This window comes from Propithecus coquereli, unplaced genomic scaffold, assembly GCF_000956105.1.
Source record: "Propithecus coquereli isolate 6110/MARCELLA unplaced genomic scaffold, Pcoq_1.0 Scaffold171, whole genome shotgun sequence".
NCBI lineage: Eukaryota > Metazoa > Chordata > Mammalia > Primates > Indriidae > Propithecus > Propithecus coquereli.
This window is the reverse complement of record NW_012141747.1, coordinates 1,290,711-1,306,938: the sequence shown is the minus strand read 5'-3', so window position 1 is coordinate 1,306,938 and position 16,228 is coordinate 1,290,711. Positions and strand designations below refer to the sequence as shown.

The 16,228-nt window shown below is 39.8% G+C and overlaps 1 protein-coding gene across 2 annotated transcripts in view; it reads left to right on the top strand.

The window, feature by feature from the left end:
- IL18R1 (interleukin 18 receptor 1) overlaps positions 1-12,092 on the top strand; it is a 30,754-nt gene extending 18,662 nt beyond the window's left edge. The window contains exons 7-10 of one of the 2 annotated variants that reach the window (XM_012641915.1): positions 2,203-2,342; positions 4,921-5,079; positions 9,227-9,385; positions 11,264-12,092. In XM_012641915.1, coding sequence (XP_012497369.1) covers positions 2,203-2,342; positions 4,921-5,079; positions 9,227-9,385; positions 11,264-11,619 — 814 coding nt within the window. In that variant the 3' untranslated portion in view covers positions 11,620-12,092. Of the gene's footprint in view, positions 1-2,202; positions 2,343-4,917; positions 5,080-9,226; positions 9,386-11,263 lie in introns of both variants that reach the window. The other variant, XM_012641916.1, reaches the window with a different exon arrangement.
- Positions 12,093-16,228: the final 4,136 nt, after the last annotated feature.

The following is a 16,228-nucleotide window of genomic DNA, read 5'->3' as shown; positions in this document are numbered from 1 at the left end:
ACAAGAATGTCCATGAGGCCGGACGCGGTGGCGCACGCCTGTAGTCCCAGCTATTGGGAGGCTGAGACGGGAGGATCGCTTTAGCCCAGGAGTTCTGGGCTGTAGTGCGCTATGCCGATCGGGTGTCCGCACTAAGTTCGGCATCAATATGGTGACCTCCCGGGAGCGGGGGACCACCAGGTTGCCTAAGGAGGGGTGAACCGGCCCAGGTCGGAAACAGAGCAGGTCAAAACTCCCGTGCTGATCAGTAGTGGGATTGTGCCTGTGAATAGCCACTGCACTCCAGCCTGGGCAACATAGCAAGACCCCATCTCTGAAAAAAAGATAAAAAAAAAAAGTAGAAAAAAAAAGAATGTCCATGAGAAGGTCAATGAGGGTACTTAGCATCACCTTACAAAAGCAGCTTTTGGGCCTGGTGTGTGTGCCTGTGGTCCCAGGTACTCAGGAGGCTAAGGTGGGAGGATCACTTGAGCCCAGGTGTTTGAGTCCACCCTGGGCAACATAGAGAGACCCAGTCTTTAAAAAAAATTAAAATAAATAAATAAGTAGATTAAAGGTAGCTTTTGATCAGTCAGGATCTGGTGGTGATGGAGATTTTTACCTAGCTTCTTATAAAAAAGCAATTACCTGGGCCATGGTTTTTGGATTTTGAAAAATGTAAGCACATTACTTTTACTAATGTGCCACAAAAGTTCCACAGGACATGCATATTGATCCTTAAATAGCCTACATTCTTCCAACAAGGAATGGCCAGATTTATTAAAACAAACCATACTCTGAATATGGTCATTTAAACTTTTCTGAATGGCTTTAGGTCATACTGTTATTATTAATTATTATACTGATACACTACTCAGGGTCTATTCGGTGGTGATCCTAAAGTGTCGATCATATTAGCTTCCCTTATTATTTTTTTTTCCTGCTTTTTACACTTGTTTTTGGTATATTCTTTGTCATTATGTTGGCAGTTCTCAATTCTTGCCAACACTTGTCTGTAAGCTCTTTACACAGCAAGGTCTGGCTGCTTGCCCAAAAGCAGGCACGTGGTTGGTGCCCAATAAATGTCGAATTTGGCTGAATGGTGTGGCTGTCCTGCCAGCATATCCTCTCCTCAGCCATAGACCTCCATTGGAGGTTGGTATTTCTCCCAGCTAATGGTCTCTTTCTAATCTTCAGAGGAATAGAAGACCAACTCATCAAACCTCTCAGAAATGAGCATATGCTGTGAGAGCAGGGAGGTCTTTCTTTATAGTTGGATTCATACCACATACTTTTTATGTCATCTGTTTTGACTTCTCAGTGGCCTTTTGTGTCTTCTGGTTTTCATTGGTTTTAGATGGTTGCTATTTTCAGATGGATGACTTCTGTACAGAATGGCTATAAAATGTACTTAGCTGGAGGCTACAGTAAGGTCCATGTCCCAGGCACAGGAGACACTTGTTGCTAGGCACTCAGGCATGCGGGGGCCACGCCTGGCTGTGCTGACGTGCAGCCCCTCCGAGCCTGTCACTGGCGGGGGAAGTAGATGTCATGAGTGTTTGCTTCACACAACCACAAGACAGCTTGAATCCTTTGAGGAAGAGGAAGAGAGTTTACTGCCAGTAGTTGTTGCAAGGCATTAGCCGGTATTTCTCCTGTGCCTGGGGGTGTCTGAGAATAGTGTTTTTTGGTTTTTTGTTTTTTTTTTTAAATTTAACAAAATAAAAATAATCTCTGGAATTGAATGGACCAAACTTGATATGAATCTGTTTCTACGCTAAACAACTTACAGCCTTGTCACAATTAGTGGAGACCTTTCTGTGGGAAGAACAAGCAGTTAGGAGGGGAGAAAGTAATTGAGACAGAGAATATTTTCTTACGTTTTCAACTTAGCATCCTTTCTTCCCACATTTTAGTTCTAGGTAGTGACAATGCCGTCCCCGGATTGCCTCCGGAGGGCTGTTTCCACCAGTCCTGGTGCTCCACAAAGGAGCAGGAGGATTATTGTGGTCTACCTTTAAAAGCATCCACCAGATACAGCCTCTTGGCATATTATTAAAAAACAACAATAACAACAACAAAAAAGTACCCACCAGAAAGGGAACATACAGCATAGTCAACAGGGTAGCTGCCTTTGGGTATTTTAAACATATGAATTCCCCTCTCATAGGTAATTTTGCTGATGAACAAAGCCTGTTGCTAAATTATTTTACTTTCTTATAGGACTTCAGAAGGCAAATTGTATTCTTCAAAAATATTGAGAATTGAGAATATTAGTGAAAATAATCTCAATTTTTTATATAATTGCACTGTGACTGGCAACGGAGGCACAGACACCAAAAGCTTCATCTTGGTGAAAAAAGGTTTGAAAGTTTTATTTTTGGAAGTTTATGAAAACTTAGCATATTGCTGCTGAGGGACCCATGGAAGATCATCACTTCCTCACGTGCCACACCAGAACCCAGCTCCTTGGGGGTGATGTGATTCATCTTATGTCACAGGCTTTCAGTGGCGGGACTGGTGCTCAGCCTCTGCTGGGAATCTCTGTGTCATGATTCCAAGCAGAGAATGAAAACATAAAGTTTGTTCTTGCAGTGATTTTCCAATCCCATGTAGAAATCAGGGGGCCAGAGCAGGCAGGTGGGTGAAGCTTAGGGACATGAACTTTGGGGACTGAGGCCCTGGGGAGGCAATCAGGGCAACCGCGGATACCCAGTGCTTCCACCCAGAGCATCTGGAGGGAAATTTGCAGATCAGTGTAGGGTGAGCTTGCACTGTGGGTTCTTAAAGTTTTTCAGTGCCCACCTGATAGAGTCACCCACTTCCAGCTTCTACCAAAATTGCACAGCCCAGGGTCAGTGGCTCAGTAGCTACTCAGAAATGGCTGAGACGCAGAGAGACAGAATGAGAGAGAGACAGAGAGAGATACACACAGTGACAGAGAGGAACCGAGACATAGAGATAGAGAGGCAGAGACACAGAAAGAACAAGACAGAGAGAAATGAGAGAGAAACAGAAAGACAGAGAGAGGCACACAGACACACACAAACACACAGAGAGAGCCTCACACACACACAGATGTCTGTGCCTTGGCTTTGATGAGAAATGGAAGGAGTGGGGCAGAGAGAGCCTAATGCCAGAGGCCACCCTTGATAGTTCTGCTGTCCTGGTGCCCTCTGGCAGCTCACCTAGTACACGCAGAGCTGTCCCTCCACCATGTGCGATAGTGATAGCCAACATTCAGTACAGGCTTTGTGCTGGTCTCTTCCCATGATTTCATCTAATCTTGGTAACAAGCTTTTATAAGTGAAGAAATTCGCCCAGAGTCACAGCAGGTAAAGGTATTGGCATTCAGACCTAATTAGAGTCTGTGCTCTTAACTTCTACGGGAATTGTCACAGGTGTCCCCCAAACCCTGTGTGAATGCCTATGCTATTGTCTATGCACTTGTGAGGGTGAGGCTTTCAAATTTGTTATTTTTGTTGGAACTACTGCCTTGCCTGAGTTTCTTGGTGATTGGTTGCCAACAGCCACCTCTGCCCTCTTAGAGCAGTGCAGGACTGTCCTATCCCTGCCCTAGAAGCTTCTGCCCTTGTCATTTCTCCTGCTATGCTCACAAATGTAGGCTGGGGAACAGGGTCTCACAATCCACCAACGCCCCTGGAGGAACTGGGTGCCAGTGTGCACACGTGTGTTTGTGTATATGTGTGGCATAGTCATGACTATGTAGACCTTTCAAAGACACTGGAACCCCAGGGCCTGGGTCTATTCAGAGTTCACTTATTAAACAACCTTAGTTACTTACTTGCATCCTAATTTTACTGGAAAGATAATCACTAAAAATTGTCCTATTTAAGATACCAAAAGTTTTAAGCATGTTTTCACTCTTTGACCTAGAAATCCTCCCACCATTGGAATCTATTCTAAGAAAATAATCAGAAATGCAGATAAATGTATATGCATTTGTTCATTGCGATTTTATGTATACTTAAGAAAAATTGCAATCAATAAAAATATTGGGATACGAATTATAATTTTAATGACCTACTGACATGCTAATACTATAGTATTCAGAAATAAAGAGTGACTGCCATGTGATCTCAATTAAGTGTAAACATTCAGGGACAAAAGGGAAACCCAGAAGGAAATATACTTTCATGTTCACATGGCCATCACCATATTGTGGGGTGGTTGTTAAAAATTACTTTATTCTTTATATTCCTCTGTATTATCTTATATTGTCCATAATGAGAGTAAACTGAATAAATCTGGGAAATGCAATTTTAAGGGTACTTAATTATAAAAGGGCATTTTTATACATAAAATTTGCTAAAATTCTGAGAGCTGTATGCCAGGCACTATGCTAACTACTTTATGTGTAATATCTCATTTAATCTTTCTCAAAGCAGCAACCCTGTAAGCGAAGTGGGAACTATGATTATCTTCATTTTACAGATGATGACACTGAGGTTTAGGGGCATCCGTGACTTTTTCTAGGATACAAAATAATCGATGGAGCCAGGCTCCAAACCCACACAAGCTCAGTTCAGAGTTCTCTCTCTCTCAAAACTATGCATCTCTATTTATGTTCTCAACCCGCTAGCTGAGACTTAGATTTGAGTCCCTCTGTATTTCAGCCTAGTATCTTATCGCCCCAGAAATCTGATTTCCACAGGTACAGATAGAATACATTATTGTACAGCATTTTCAGTTTAGGTCTCTAAATATCCTTGTATACATTCTTATTCTTTAAAAATTTGAGTAGAAAGATCATTATTCCAGACCAAAGGCAGGAAAGCGGAGTAACTCAGTGGAACATGTCAGCAATTGGGTGGACAACCGGATTAGTGTTAAAGTCAAAACTGACAACCACAGTGTGATGACGGAGGACACTGCTAACATTTCTCTGATTAAATTTTTTTTCCTTTTTCTATTTAGCAGACATGGCTGATATCCCAGGCCACGTCTTCACGAGAGGAATGATCATAGCCGCTTTGATCCTGGTGGCAGTAGTGTGCCTAGTGGTTGTGGCTGTCATTTATAGGGTGGACTTGGTTTTATTTTATAGACATTTAATGGGAAGAGATGAAACATTAACAGGTAACAATTATCGTAATGCTGGGATTTCTTTTCTTATGCTCTCATTAAAAAACCAAATAAGGAGCCATTAATCTTCAACATACTTTGATTATATTGTTGACTTAATCTGTAGGAGAAGTTTTCCATGGGGAAAAATTGTTCTGCATATACCATCCGTTATGAATGTTGTTTGTGCTGCCTTTTCTCGTGCTTATGTATATGGTGCCAAAAATTGTTTTCTAGTTGTTCCATGTATGTATGTCATATCCTCCTAAATGCCCTGTGAGATGCTTGAGCCCAGGAACTGTATATCTGGATGCCACTGTATACACCCCACCTAGGTACCTTATGTAGGGCATACACTCAATAAAGTTGAATTAAATGAATTGAGTTGTATCATGGCTCATCATTTTAACTTGGCAAAGGAGACTGCATAATGTACCTGTAAGAACCCTGAGACAGACGCCAAATGACCTAGGTTCTAGTCTCCTAGATCTGATGGCTTTTATCTACTACCCTGTCTACCTGGTGATGCTATGCCTCAGTTTCCCTATACTAAAAAGTGATTAGAAGTCCTCAAGTTTCGAGGGGATTATTGAATTTAGGGAAAATCAGTCTAATCCATTGCCTTGTCTTTGTTTTTGTATGTCTGTGTTTGTGTGTATGCTTGTAGGAAAAAACCTTCAAAACCCAAAATGTCTAAGAACCTATACAGTAGGAAGACCCCATCCCAGCTTGGTTCATGTCTGTGATTCCCATTCTCCCCCATCACTGATAGCATATCTGACTATAAATATACTTACTCCACTCCTCCTTTTTAAAAACAAATCTTGGCTTATTATGCACACTCTTTTCAACTTTTCTTTGCTATAGCTTAGATACAGTTCCATGCTACTTTATAAAGAAGTCCCTCAGTTTTTAGTGTTGCACAGTATTTTATTTGTGTGGAAATACCACTGTTTATTTAGTCTCCTTTTGATGGACATTCAGGTGTTTTCAATCTTTGGTTATTACAAAAATTCTGGGATGGATAGCTTTATACAGTCATTATTTCATGTGTGTGCAGTATATCTGAAGGAAAAATTCACCCAAGTGGAATTTCTGGAAATACCAAGGGCAGATGCAGCTGTTATTTTGGTAGATACTGCCAATTTGCCTTTCCCTATTGCTATATTACCTACCACCTTCAAAGGAGGAGAGTAAATATTTTCCTACAGCCTTACTCACAACCTTCTGGATTTTTGCCAATTTGGTAGGTAAAATGTTATATGTCAAAGTGCTTTTAATTTGCATTTCACTTACTATACTGGAGCATGAGCAACTTTCCATTTGTTTAAGACTCATTTGCATGTTCTTTTTCAGTGTATCCATTCATATCCTTTGTCTATTCTCCTGTTGGGCTGATGGCTTTTTTTTTTTTTTTTTTTTTGGCCTATTTGTTTCAAAGAGCTATTTACATTTTAGGGAGGTTAGCCTATAATATAAAATGCAAATATTCCCAGATTGTATTTGTCTTTTAACTTTGGTTATAGTAGTGTGCTATGCAGAAGCCTTTTTAAAATGTACTGAAATGTCTTTTCTTTTATAGTCATAAGGACAAAGACTTCCTAACCTCGATTTGTAACGAAATTCTTGTATTAGTTCCTTTGAGATTTTTAGAGATTTTTCACATTTACAACTGATAACTTAACAATATAAAATTAGCAAAGTTAATAAATTTGGCTTTGAGCCTGCATGCGTGTGCGACTTTGCTATGGAGAGAGATGTTGCAACAACAGTGATGTCTGTATTTGATATTCTCCGAATAGCATCTGCTTGCATAGACCAGTATTTGTCCTCAAATGGACATTGACTGATTTCTCTCTTTTTGATTTTCAACTAAGATTTCTTTTTTTTCTCTTGAGCTGTGTTTGACCTGATTTACAACTGATTTTTTTTTAATTTGCACTCCTTAGCTCTCAATATGGTAGTACACAGAGACATTTAGAGATGTGCTCCAAATCATTTCTCCTCAAAGTGTGGTCCACGAACAGATAAAGTCTATGAAAAGGGCAGAAATGGAGACATAAGTACAAAAATACAAACATTTATAGCAACTTAACATTGCTGCAGTATCTGAGAGTATGTTTAGTGTTGGTTTGTGAAGGATTGGAAATGAAACTAATGAATTAAAAAAAGCAAATTTCAATTAAAACATGGTCATTCACTACACAGAGTTTGAGAAGCATTAGTCTACCTGACTTCTTGTAATCCCACATATTCGTTCAAATGATGGTTTCCTTTATACAAAACCCACCAACCAAACAAACAAAAAATTACCACTAGCTTTCAAATTCCTTATCTTGAGCCCTTTGCTCTGTCAATTCTCAAAGCCACTAACCTTTTTGTTACACGGATTTAAAATAAAATTGTGACATAAAGTAGCAGATTTATATTTAAAAAAGAGAATTGCTTAAAATAAGAAATTTAAAAGCAATTAATAGTTGAAAAAGTAATTTTTCATGGGTAAGAGCAAAGCTGTATCATATATAATATAAACACATATTTTATGGAATTGTCTTCCAGGTTTATTGCAATCTGTTACATCCTAATTATAAGACAAAAAGTGTGCCTTTTAAAAAAGTGTGCTGATTTAGTTGTCTTACATCTTGGAGCCTGTTTTCATCGCTGACGAAATGACAATGCCAGTGGAAACACTAGCCCTTACTTAACCAGCAAATAGCTATATTTCACAGTAATTTAAAAGTATTCAGGGGGCCTATTTTCTGATTTAACTAATAACTGGCTTTATTTTTACCAACTTTTTCTACCTTTGACATTTATGTAATTCTGCAATTTTACCACAATTTCTTATCTTTCATATGCTTGCAAATCTACAAAGCAATTGCTTTCAATCAACAATACGTTCTGACTGGAACTGCTGAATCAGAATGCTGTGTAGGTATCAATAGAATCCAAGAAGCTTTTGCCAGAAAGGGAAAGTGTCGTTTGGTTAGACAGACCACTGTTGAGGATGTTGGGTTGGGCTGTTAAGCACAAATGATGTGGTACCACAAAGGACATGGACGTAGAATGGTTTCATCCTATTACATGACAATAAAGAATCCAATAATATTACCCTTTAACTCAGTAGCAATTTCATTAATCCCAATGAATACCCAAGCATCAATCTAACTCCTCTGCCATCTAACCAATTGTCATGGGATAAAGACAGATCATTCCCCTACCACTTCCTTTCTCCCTCGACAGATCCCAGTCAGCATCAGTTGTATTTTCTAGGACCCAACTCAAAATTTTCTTCGTTTAGAAAGCATGTCCATGGGGATGAGTCCTTCTTCCCTGGCCAGGTTATTTTGTTTGTTTCGTTTGTGTTACCCTGTTTTCCTTCTGCAAATGTGTTCTTTGTAACTTTTCTCAAGTTGGTGCATGTGTCTGCTTTGCCTTTTTCAAATAGATTGGATGAAGCTAAAAGAGAGAATTGTATAATTTTTTAGTCACCTAGTTAGGAGAATGGTTTTTGTTATTTAGGTAACTCGTTTCCTCCAAAATTGGTTCCATGAGCCATGTGAATAGTTTCATTATCGGAAAATTGAATAGGAGCAGATGTTATGATCAGTGAAAACCTTTCAGTGCATCAGAAGTTTTCCTTTTGACATCAAATATCTTATAGTATTTTAAATATCACCATATGTATTCCTATATCATATTGTTTCAATCACCTCTGTTGTTTCTTCCCACTCTCCAGGGTCAACATTCAGCTTTGTTTCTATCTTCCCTTCCTTGGGGGTCGTTGTGAGGGTAGAAATTAGGAGGGTGGTAGGATTAAGTGACGTGAGTAAGCCAAAGTGAGATTTGATTTCCACTCCTGGAATGAGGGCATATTTGAGCTCTTTGGCCTGTCTTTAAATTCTTTTAGTGCCCTGGTCTACAGTATTCATTTCTCTCTATCCCTCTCTGGTGTTGAGCAGTGGGAGTCTTAATGCAGATGCTTAAAGAAACATTGGCTACTTGGTTGCTTGGTTAGTATATGAGGTTTAAATATAAACAACACTATATTTAATTTTTCTTTTTCAATGATTTTATACTCATTATTTGTGATGTTCACTCAAGTTTGTACTTAAATAAACTTTTGTTTACACACTAATTAAGAGTCAACCTTATCTCCTAGATGGAAAAACATATGACGCTTTTGTGTCTTACCTAAAAGACTGTCGCCCTGAAAATGGAGAGGAGTACAGCTTTGCTGTGGAGATTTTGCCCAGAGTGTTGGAGAAGCATTTTGGGTATAAGTTATGCATATTCGAAAGGGATGTAATGCCTGGAGGAGGTAAGAAGGGAATGCCAGACAGAAAAATATTTGAGATATTTTCTTTTTTAAAAAATTAATCACTAGCCCTACAGACAGCTGATCCCATTTTCCTTACAAGCAAATGAACAAAGTCCTTTAAACCAGGTAAGTCAACATAATCAATAGCGAGAGAACAGTTTGCTTCCCATAGTCTCTTCTCTTGGGCTCTATACTTTTCACTTCATGATTCTCTGAAAATCTGGAGAAAGGGACTGGGAGTTTCATTTTCAGACCCAGGTCCAGCGTTGGTGCTATCGTGAGGCATTTATCTAAGCAATGACCCACAGTGAGAATATTTGTACTGCAGAACCAGTTCCTAATATAAGCCATGTTTGGACTATAAACACAGGTTAATTCCTACCAGGAAATGCTCATTCTTTATTGCATTGATATTGGTGAGAAAATTAGAGTAGAAAATAGGAGAACTGGAAAGGGATAAATGAGGAAATTGGTGATTCCTATCAGATCATAGTTATGGAATTCAACGTTTTGCGTTAATATATGAATACAAATGGCCATAGCACAAATACTGAAGCAAATTATGGTTAAAATTAAAATAAAAATAGTAACATTTCCATGCTTTTTCTGTTTTTTTCTGAAGTCTTCCAGAGCATTTGAAATCTGGTGTCAAATTACTTTGTCATGGGACAATATTAATAAAACCAATATTAATAAAAACCACAAATGTTGTCATTGTTACCATCATTCACTCATTCATTCGATATTCATTGAATGCCATCCCTGTGTCAAGTTCTGAGCAAGCACTGAAGTTATAGCAGTGAATAAGAAGGAGTTGCATTTTTTCCTTCAATATTACAAATTAGAAAGGGAAAATATGACTAACTAGAAAGACAAAATATACTACTATTTAGTGATAAACAACTTCTTAAAAGGAATAATGTGGCGAATTGTCAGGCGCATATACCACTGTGGTATTTTTGTGTGACAGTTCTTTGCATCTAAGAGGCCATACTGATATTTAGGAAACATTTATGCTTGCCTTTGCATCAACTTTACTACATCTCCATTATTTTCTAGGAGTCGTTTTGAAAAGAGATTTCTTCTCAGTTTTTAAATCAAAGTAAAAAATGTACGTTCAATTGTAATTAGGTTTGGTTGAAACCTCTGAGAAGGGTCAGAGGTCTAGAACAGGGGTTGGCAAACTACCACCCATGGGTCAAAATCCCACCCGCCACTCCTATTGAAATGCAGCCACAGACATTTGTGTATATGGTGAGCTGCAACAACAGAGTTGAGTATTTGTGACAAAATGTGACCTGCAAAGCCTAAAATATTTACTATCTGGCCCTTTACAGAAAACGTTTGCCAGCCCCTGGTCTAAAATAATGGTTAGGTTTGTTTTTGGTCTTTCATTTGTCTTTCAATCCTTAAATTCTGATTTTAGTGTGCTCCTTTGTGCACACAGAGAAGCAAGGTAGTATAATGGTAGGGGAAATATACTCCACCTGGATTTGGATTCTGGTTCTGTCACTTACCAGCTGTGTAACTCTGGGCAGGTTACTTAACTACTCTGTGCTTTGGCTTCCTTGTCTGTAAAATGGGGGTAAAAATAATACCTTTTTCGTAGGGTCATCATGATGATTCAATGAGTTAATGTACATAAACAATTTAAAAGAAGGTATGGCACCGAGTAAGTGCTAAATGTTTATTATTATTGTGTCCTAGATGATTGTTTGTCATAGGCATATAAAATTGAAAATAAATGGATTGTCTTAAAAAACTTATTAGTAAGGTTAAGATTTAAATAATATAAAGTAGGACTGTGCAAAATGATTTTTATCTCATGACGATCCTTTCAGTTCTCTTAAATTAATACGACACGTCTTGCCTTTTCAGCTGTTGTGGATGAAATCCACTCACTGATAGAGAAGAGCCGAAGACTGATCATTGTCCTAAGCAAAAGTTACATGTCTAATGAAGTCAGGTATGAACTTGAAAGTGGACTCCATGAAGCGCTGGTGGAAAGGAAAATTAAAATAATCTTAATTGAATTTACACCTGTCCGTGACTTCACCTTTTTGCCCCAATCGCTAACGCTTTTGAAATCTCACAGAGTTCTGAAGTGGAAGGCTGACAACTCTTTTTCCTATAACTCAAGGTTCTGGAAAAATCTCCTTTACTTAATGCCTGCAAAAACATTCAATCCAGGCAGAGATGAATCAGAAATCTTGCCTGTTCTTTCAAAGCCTTGATCTCCAGAAAAGCTGAATGTCAAAAAGAACTCCAGATACGCTGGGATTGAGTGTAAGAGGCTGTTCACAACAAAGGCCCTTATTCAAAATACTTAACTCTATCACAATTCCACTCAACGTTTGAAGATGAAATGTGTCATTAGGTTGTCGGGAATAAGACTAAACGTTGAGCTGTGGTCATGTGTTCCCAGAAGATCCTGGAATTCAAAAGAAGTGAATCTCCTTTTTCTCCCTTGTCCATAACTGGATGCAGCTGTTCACACTTAATCCCATACTCAGCAAACGTGAGAGTGGGCATGATGCAAAATAACCGATGCCTTCCAAAAAAGGCACATCTTTAAGAGTTTTTAATGCTAGTGATTAATTTGAGAGAGAGGATATTAAGGGCAGGAAGAGGCCATTTCTCTGAACCAGTGGGTGACAGAGTAACTGGAATGCTGCCTTCACTCCCCAGCACTGCAGATCTTGCATGAGATGTGGGAGGAGAGAGCTGGCGGGGCTGCCCGCAGAGCCCAGGAGTGCCTGGAGGGGAGCCTTGGCCCCAGCTGCAGACCAGCAGTTCTTGGAACCCCAGTAAGGCACTGGGCACAGAGCCTGCTTATTTGAACCTATTTATGGGAACTTCTTAAGGGAAACCCAAAACATCTTCTCTTTCATAAGAGACACAAATTTTAATTCAATTAAAAGAAAAAAAAATCACATGTTTAAAATACCGCAAGCATGGAGGCAACATCATGGCGGTTAAGAGTGTGGGCTATGCAGCCTATCCTGAGCTCCAATCCTGCCCTTGGTACTTAATTCTGCTACCTCCGGAACTTTATCTAACCTCTCTGTGCCTCAGTTTCCTCATCTGTAAAATGAGACTTTGTAATAATTGTACCTACCTCACAAGGGTACTAAATGAATAAATATAAGTTCTTACCAAAGTTCTTGGCACAGACTTAGCACTCTGTAAATGTTGCCATTACTGTTATTGTTATTATTACCATCATTAATTATTACTAAGATAATTATTCAGCTAAATGGAAGCCACAGGGCAGTAAAGGCAAGCAGATCTAGAGAGGAAGGCAGTTTTGACTTGAGGACATTTGCATACATAGAGAAGCACATAGGAAAAGCGTATGGAGGGGACAGAAGCTGTTTCTCCATTGGACATCTGCTACTTTTGACGATGCCAGACAGACGTCTGTCTCCCTAAGGTGACCCCAACACCGTGGGCCTTCTTCATGGCCTCAGATGTCATGGCTATCCATGAAAAATCACTGAGTATGAAACCATTAGTTCGGAAGGCTGGTTAGGACATAGGGGAGCAGCATGAATGTTCTAGAAAAGTTTAAAGCAGAGACTTTAAAACAGATTGAGTAGATACTGCTGAAAATCAAAGAAGTATGAGATTTTCTGTGCAAGAAAGTGATTTAAGTTTTGTAGTGCTTATGATTTTGTGTGCCAATTGGCTGGCTAAAAAGAATTTAATTAATAATTTATTTTTTATATGTAAAAATATATTAGTAAAATATACAATCAAAAGAAATTTTATTACAATAATCATAGTCTTTAATACATAGAATGATTTTGCTTTTTTCTTTTATTATGCATGCTTTAGAATACATTAAGTGTATTTTGTATTAAATGCATTTGTATTCAATGTGTTAAACATGTACATTAGATGTGTGCTTTAAAATACATTGAAATACATTAATGAACCGTTGGTCTAATGCCTTTATTTTTGAAATGTCTCAACGTCTTTATCACTTACTTTAAGATTCTAATCCCTCATTCTCAACATATACGCCTATCCATTTTAATAGACTAGGAGCCATTCAGAATAACTACATCTTTCTCTTGTTAAATGTCACATTTCTTTGTTCCTACCTTCTTTGTTTACATTCCATCCAGGAACAAAAGAAGAATTCCCTTCCCTCTCTTGCAAGGCCACTCAGTACTAAACACAGGCACTTACATGTGCTAGGCCTTCACATGCCAGTTAACTGATGTGCATATTTTAAAATTCCAGTTCAAACATTCCCAAGCAGAGCTAATAAATAACTTCTGAGGTATAGAACATCTTTCTCTTCCACAAGTTCAGATGTCCTTAAACTGTGAAGTCTATTTCGGAGAATCACAACGACCAACACGCGAGGATGTGTAAAGAAACACCTCATGGATGTTTGTCAACTGCTAGAAGCATTTATTAAATTAGAGCTATATTCTCTCAAAGCGGAGAGAAACCTTATGCCCCACATATGGCAAACCCAGGAAGCTGAGACACGGTGAGTCCACGGACTTGACCACAGTCATGCCCTAGCTGTGACTGGGCTGGGACAGAAAAGTGTACCGTCTCCTCTTTATAGAACTGCCTGTTGGAGAGTGAGGATGGAGGGAAGTATCTTGGAGGCTGCGGACACTTTGTTGGGGAGACAAATTACACTCTGAGGGCCCAGGGCTGGGTACTGTGGAGACGAAGCCGGCTGTTTAGGACTGGCTCAGAGGAGGAGAAGACAGTGACAGGCCTTCTCACTTCAGGAGTCCCTCTAAGCCATTAGGGGCAAATAAGCATTCAAAGGCAGGATAGGATGAAAGCGTACCCTTGCCTGGAGTATGTCCTCTGTGGCATCTGTTCAAATACAGGGTTTTGGAACCCCCAGCAGGGGCTAGGAGGTGGCCTGTGTTGGGCTTGCTAGCGTTCTCAGCAAGGTGCAGAAAGCAGGCAGCTGTCTGAAGTGGGGACGTTAGCAACAACAGTGGCCAAAGCTGAGTTGAATCATAGCTTTAAATACTCAGAGGAAATGACCTGTCTCCCTGGCCTGATGTGCAGCTGTGAGGGAGGGGCTTTCGCATCTGGGGAAACCATTTTTCTGAGCAGAAGCTGCTCTGAAAGGAGGGATCTCCAGCAGTGGAAGAATCTTCAGAGAGTGGCCCTGCCACAGAGCTAACAGGAAGCGGCGTGTGCGTGCACCGTGGGCAGGACACATGGCCTGCCGCCTGCAGGCACGCAGGCTGGTGGTGATCTCAGTGTAGGCTGGCAGCTTCCAGACCAGCACCCATATACCTATGTGAGGCTTTTGAAAACTCATTTTTATCTCTTTCTGGAATACCCTGTGGGTGCGCACATACACCCAGGGAGCACCATACCTCATTTATGCAATTGCTACAACTTGATGCATATGTTTCATCGTTAATGGCGAACGTGTTAATAGACTTTTGAATTGTGTTTGGGAGTCTTAGGGTTCCTCAGAGGTGCCTCAGGGACCATTCTGAGATGGTGGGATGGAAGATTGGGGGACATGTGAGCTGGGTCCCCCTTCACCTCACCACTCCCTCCAAATGTACACAACTAGAGCCACGCTGCTTTTAACCATGTTGTATGTCAAAGTCTCACATAACATTTTGTTTAACAAGATAGAGTACCTCTGAAAAGGTCATGATTTAGGTGTAATGAACATAATTCTCTCTAGCTAGTTTAAACAGAAATGGTTACAGAATTGTTTAGAGAGATAAAGAAGCCCACTTTAGGCTCCTTTTCCAGGGATATCCTCCAAATTCACACACAGGAAAAAACCTGGGCTGCCAAAAGTGCTGCTGATGTTGCCACAGCCAGAAAGAGATATGTGCGGTCTGGAAGCTCCTGCCGCAGCCCAGCTCCAGAACCACACAGGCTGCAGTCCAAGTTGATGGAGAGGCCCCGAAGGTGGAATTGTTGAGGGCTGAGAAAGCCCATTGTTTCTGTGCACTAACTGGGAGCACTAGGAGCAAGAGTTTTGCATGACAGTCTTAGCAGGGGGGAGGCTGGGCACTGCCTCCCAAATGCCAGCAGAGATGGCCTTAGAGATGCTGCCTTCCAGTCCAAGTCATTCGTTTTAGATGCTCTCCAGGTGGCCACTATTAAGATGAGACAGAGGAGGGAGCGGCAGAGCACAGAGGCCGGTAAGTCAATGCCTTGAGGCCTAGAATCTTTCTCCTGAAGGACACTGGGCTCTGGTTCCTGGCACGTGGAACTGAACCAGAAGGTATCTTGGTCATAGGGTGACCTTGGAAAGAAATAGACTAAGGCCACTTATGTTGCGCTTGGTACTGCTTACAACCAGACCTCATATGGACCAACACAACCTCTAAAACATGCCTGAAAAACAACTGCACTGTGAATTTAGAATGATTATCTCACCTGGCCTCTGAAAATGAAAGAATGAATAAATGGGTTTTTAGAAATATGTATGGCACAAGAATCAGCTTTAAAATCTTCAAAAGATTTGGTTGCATTATCTATACTATATTCAATGATCATTTACACTATGTGCAGAAGGAAGTTTAAAGATGAATGAAGGTGTTAGGAAAATATGAGCTATAATTGGGATGCATTTTTAACAAATATATATGAAGTTAGCATCCAAATGAGAGTAGTTCTCTTCGAAGTAAGCACCTAAGTAGATCACAGACTTTCTAAAATGGTTTTCTTGAATCAAACCACTTTTTAAAATTCGTCTTTAGAAACTAACAACCCAAGGCTGATACTCTTACATTTTCATTCATCAGTAAAGTAGATATTTTTGAAATTATCAAAGTCACTTGAGCTAAGCCTGATGAATAATGTTGATAATAAAGTTGATTTTTT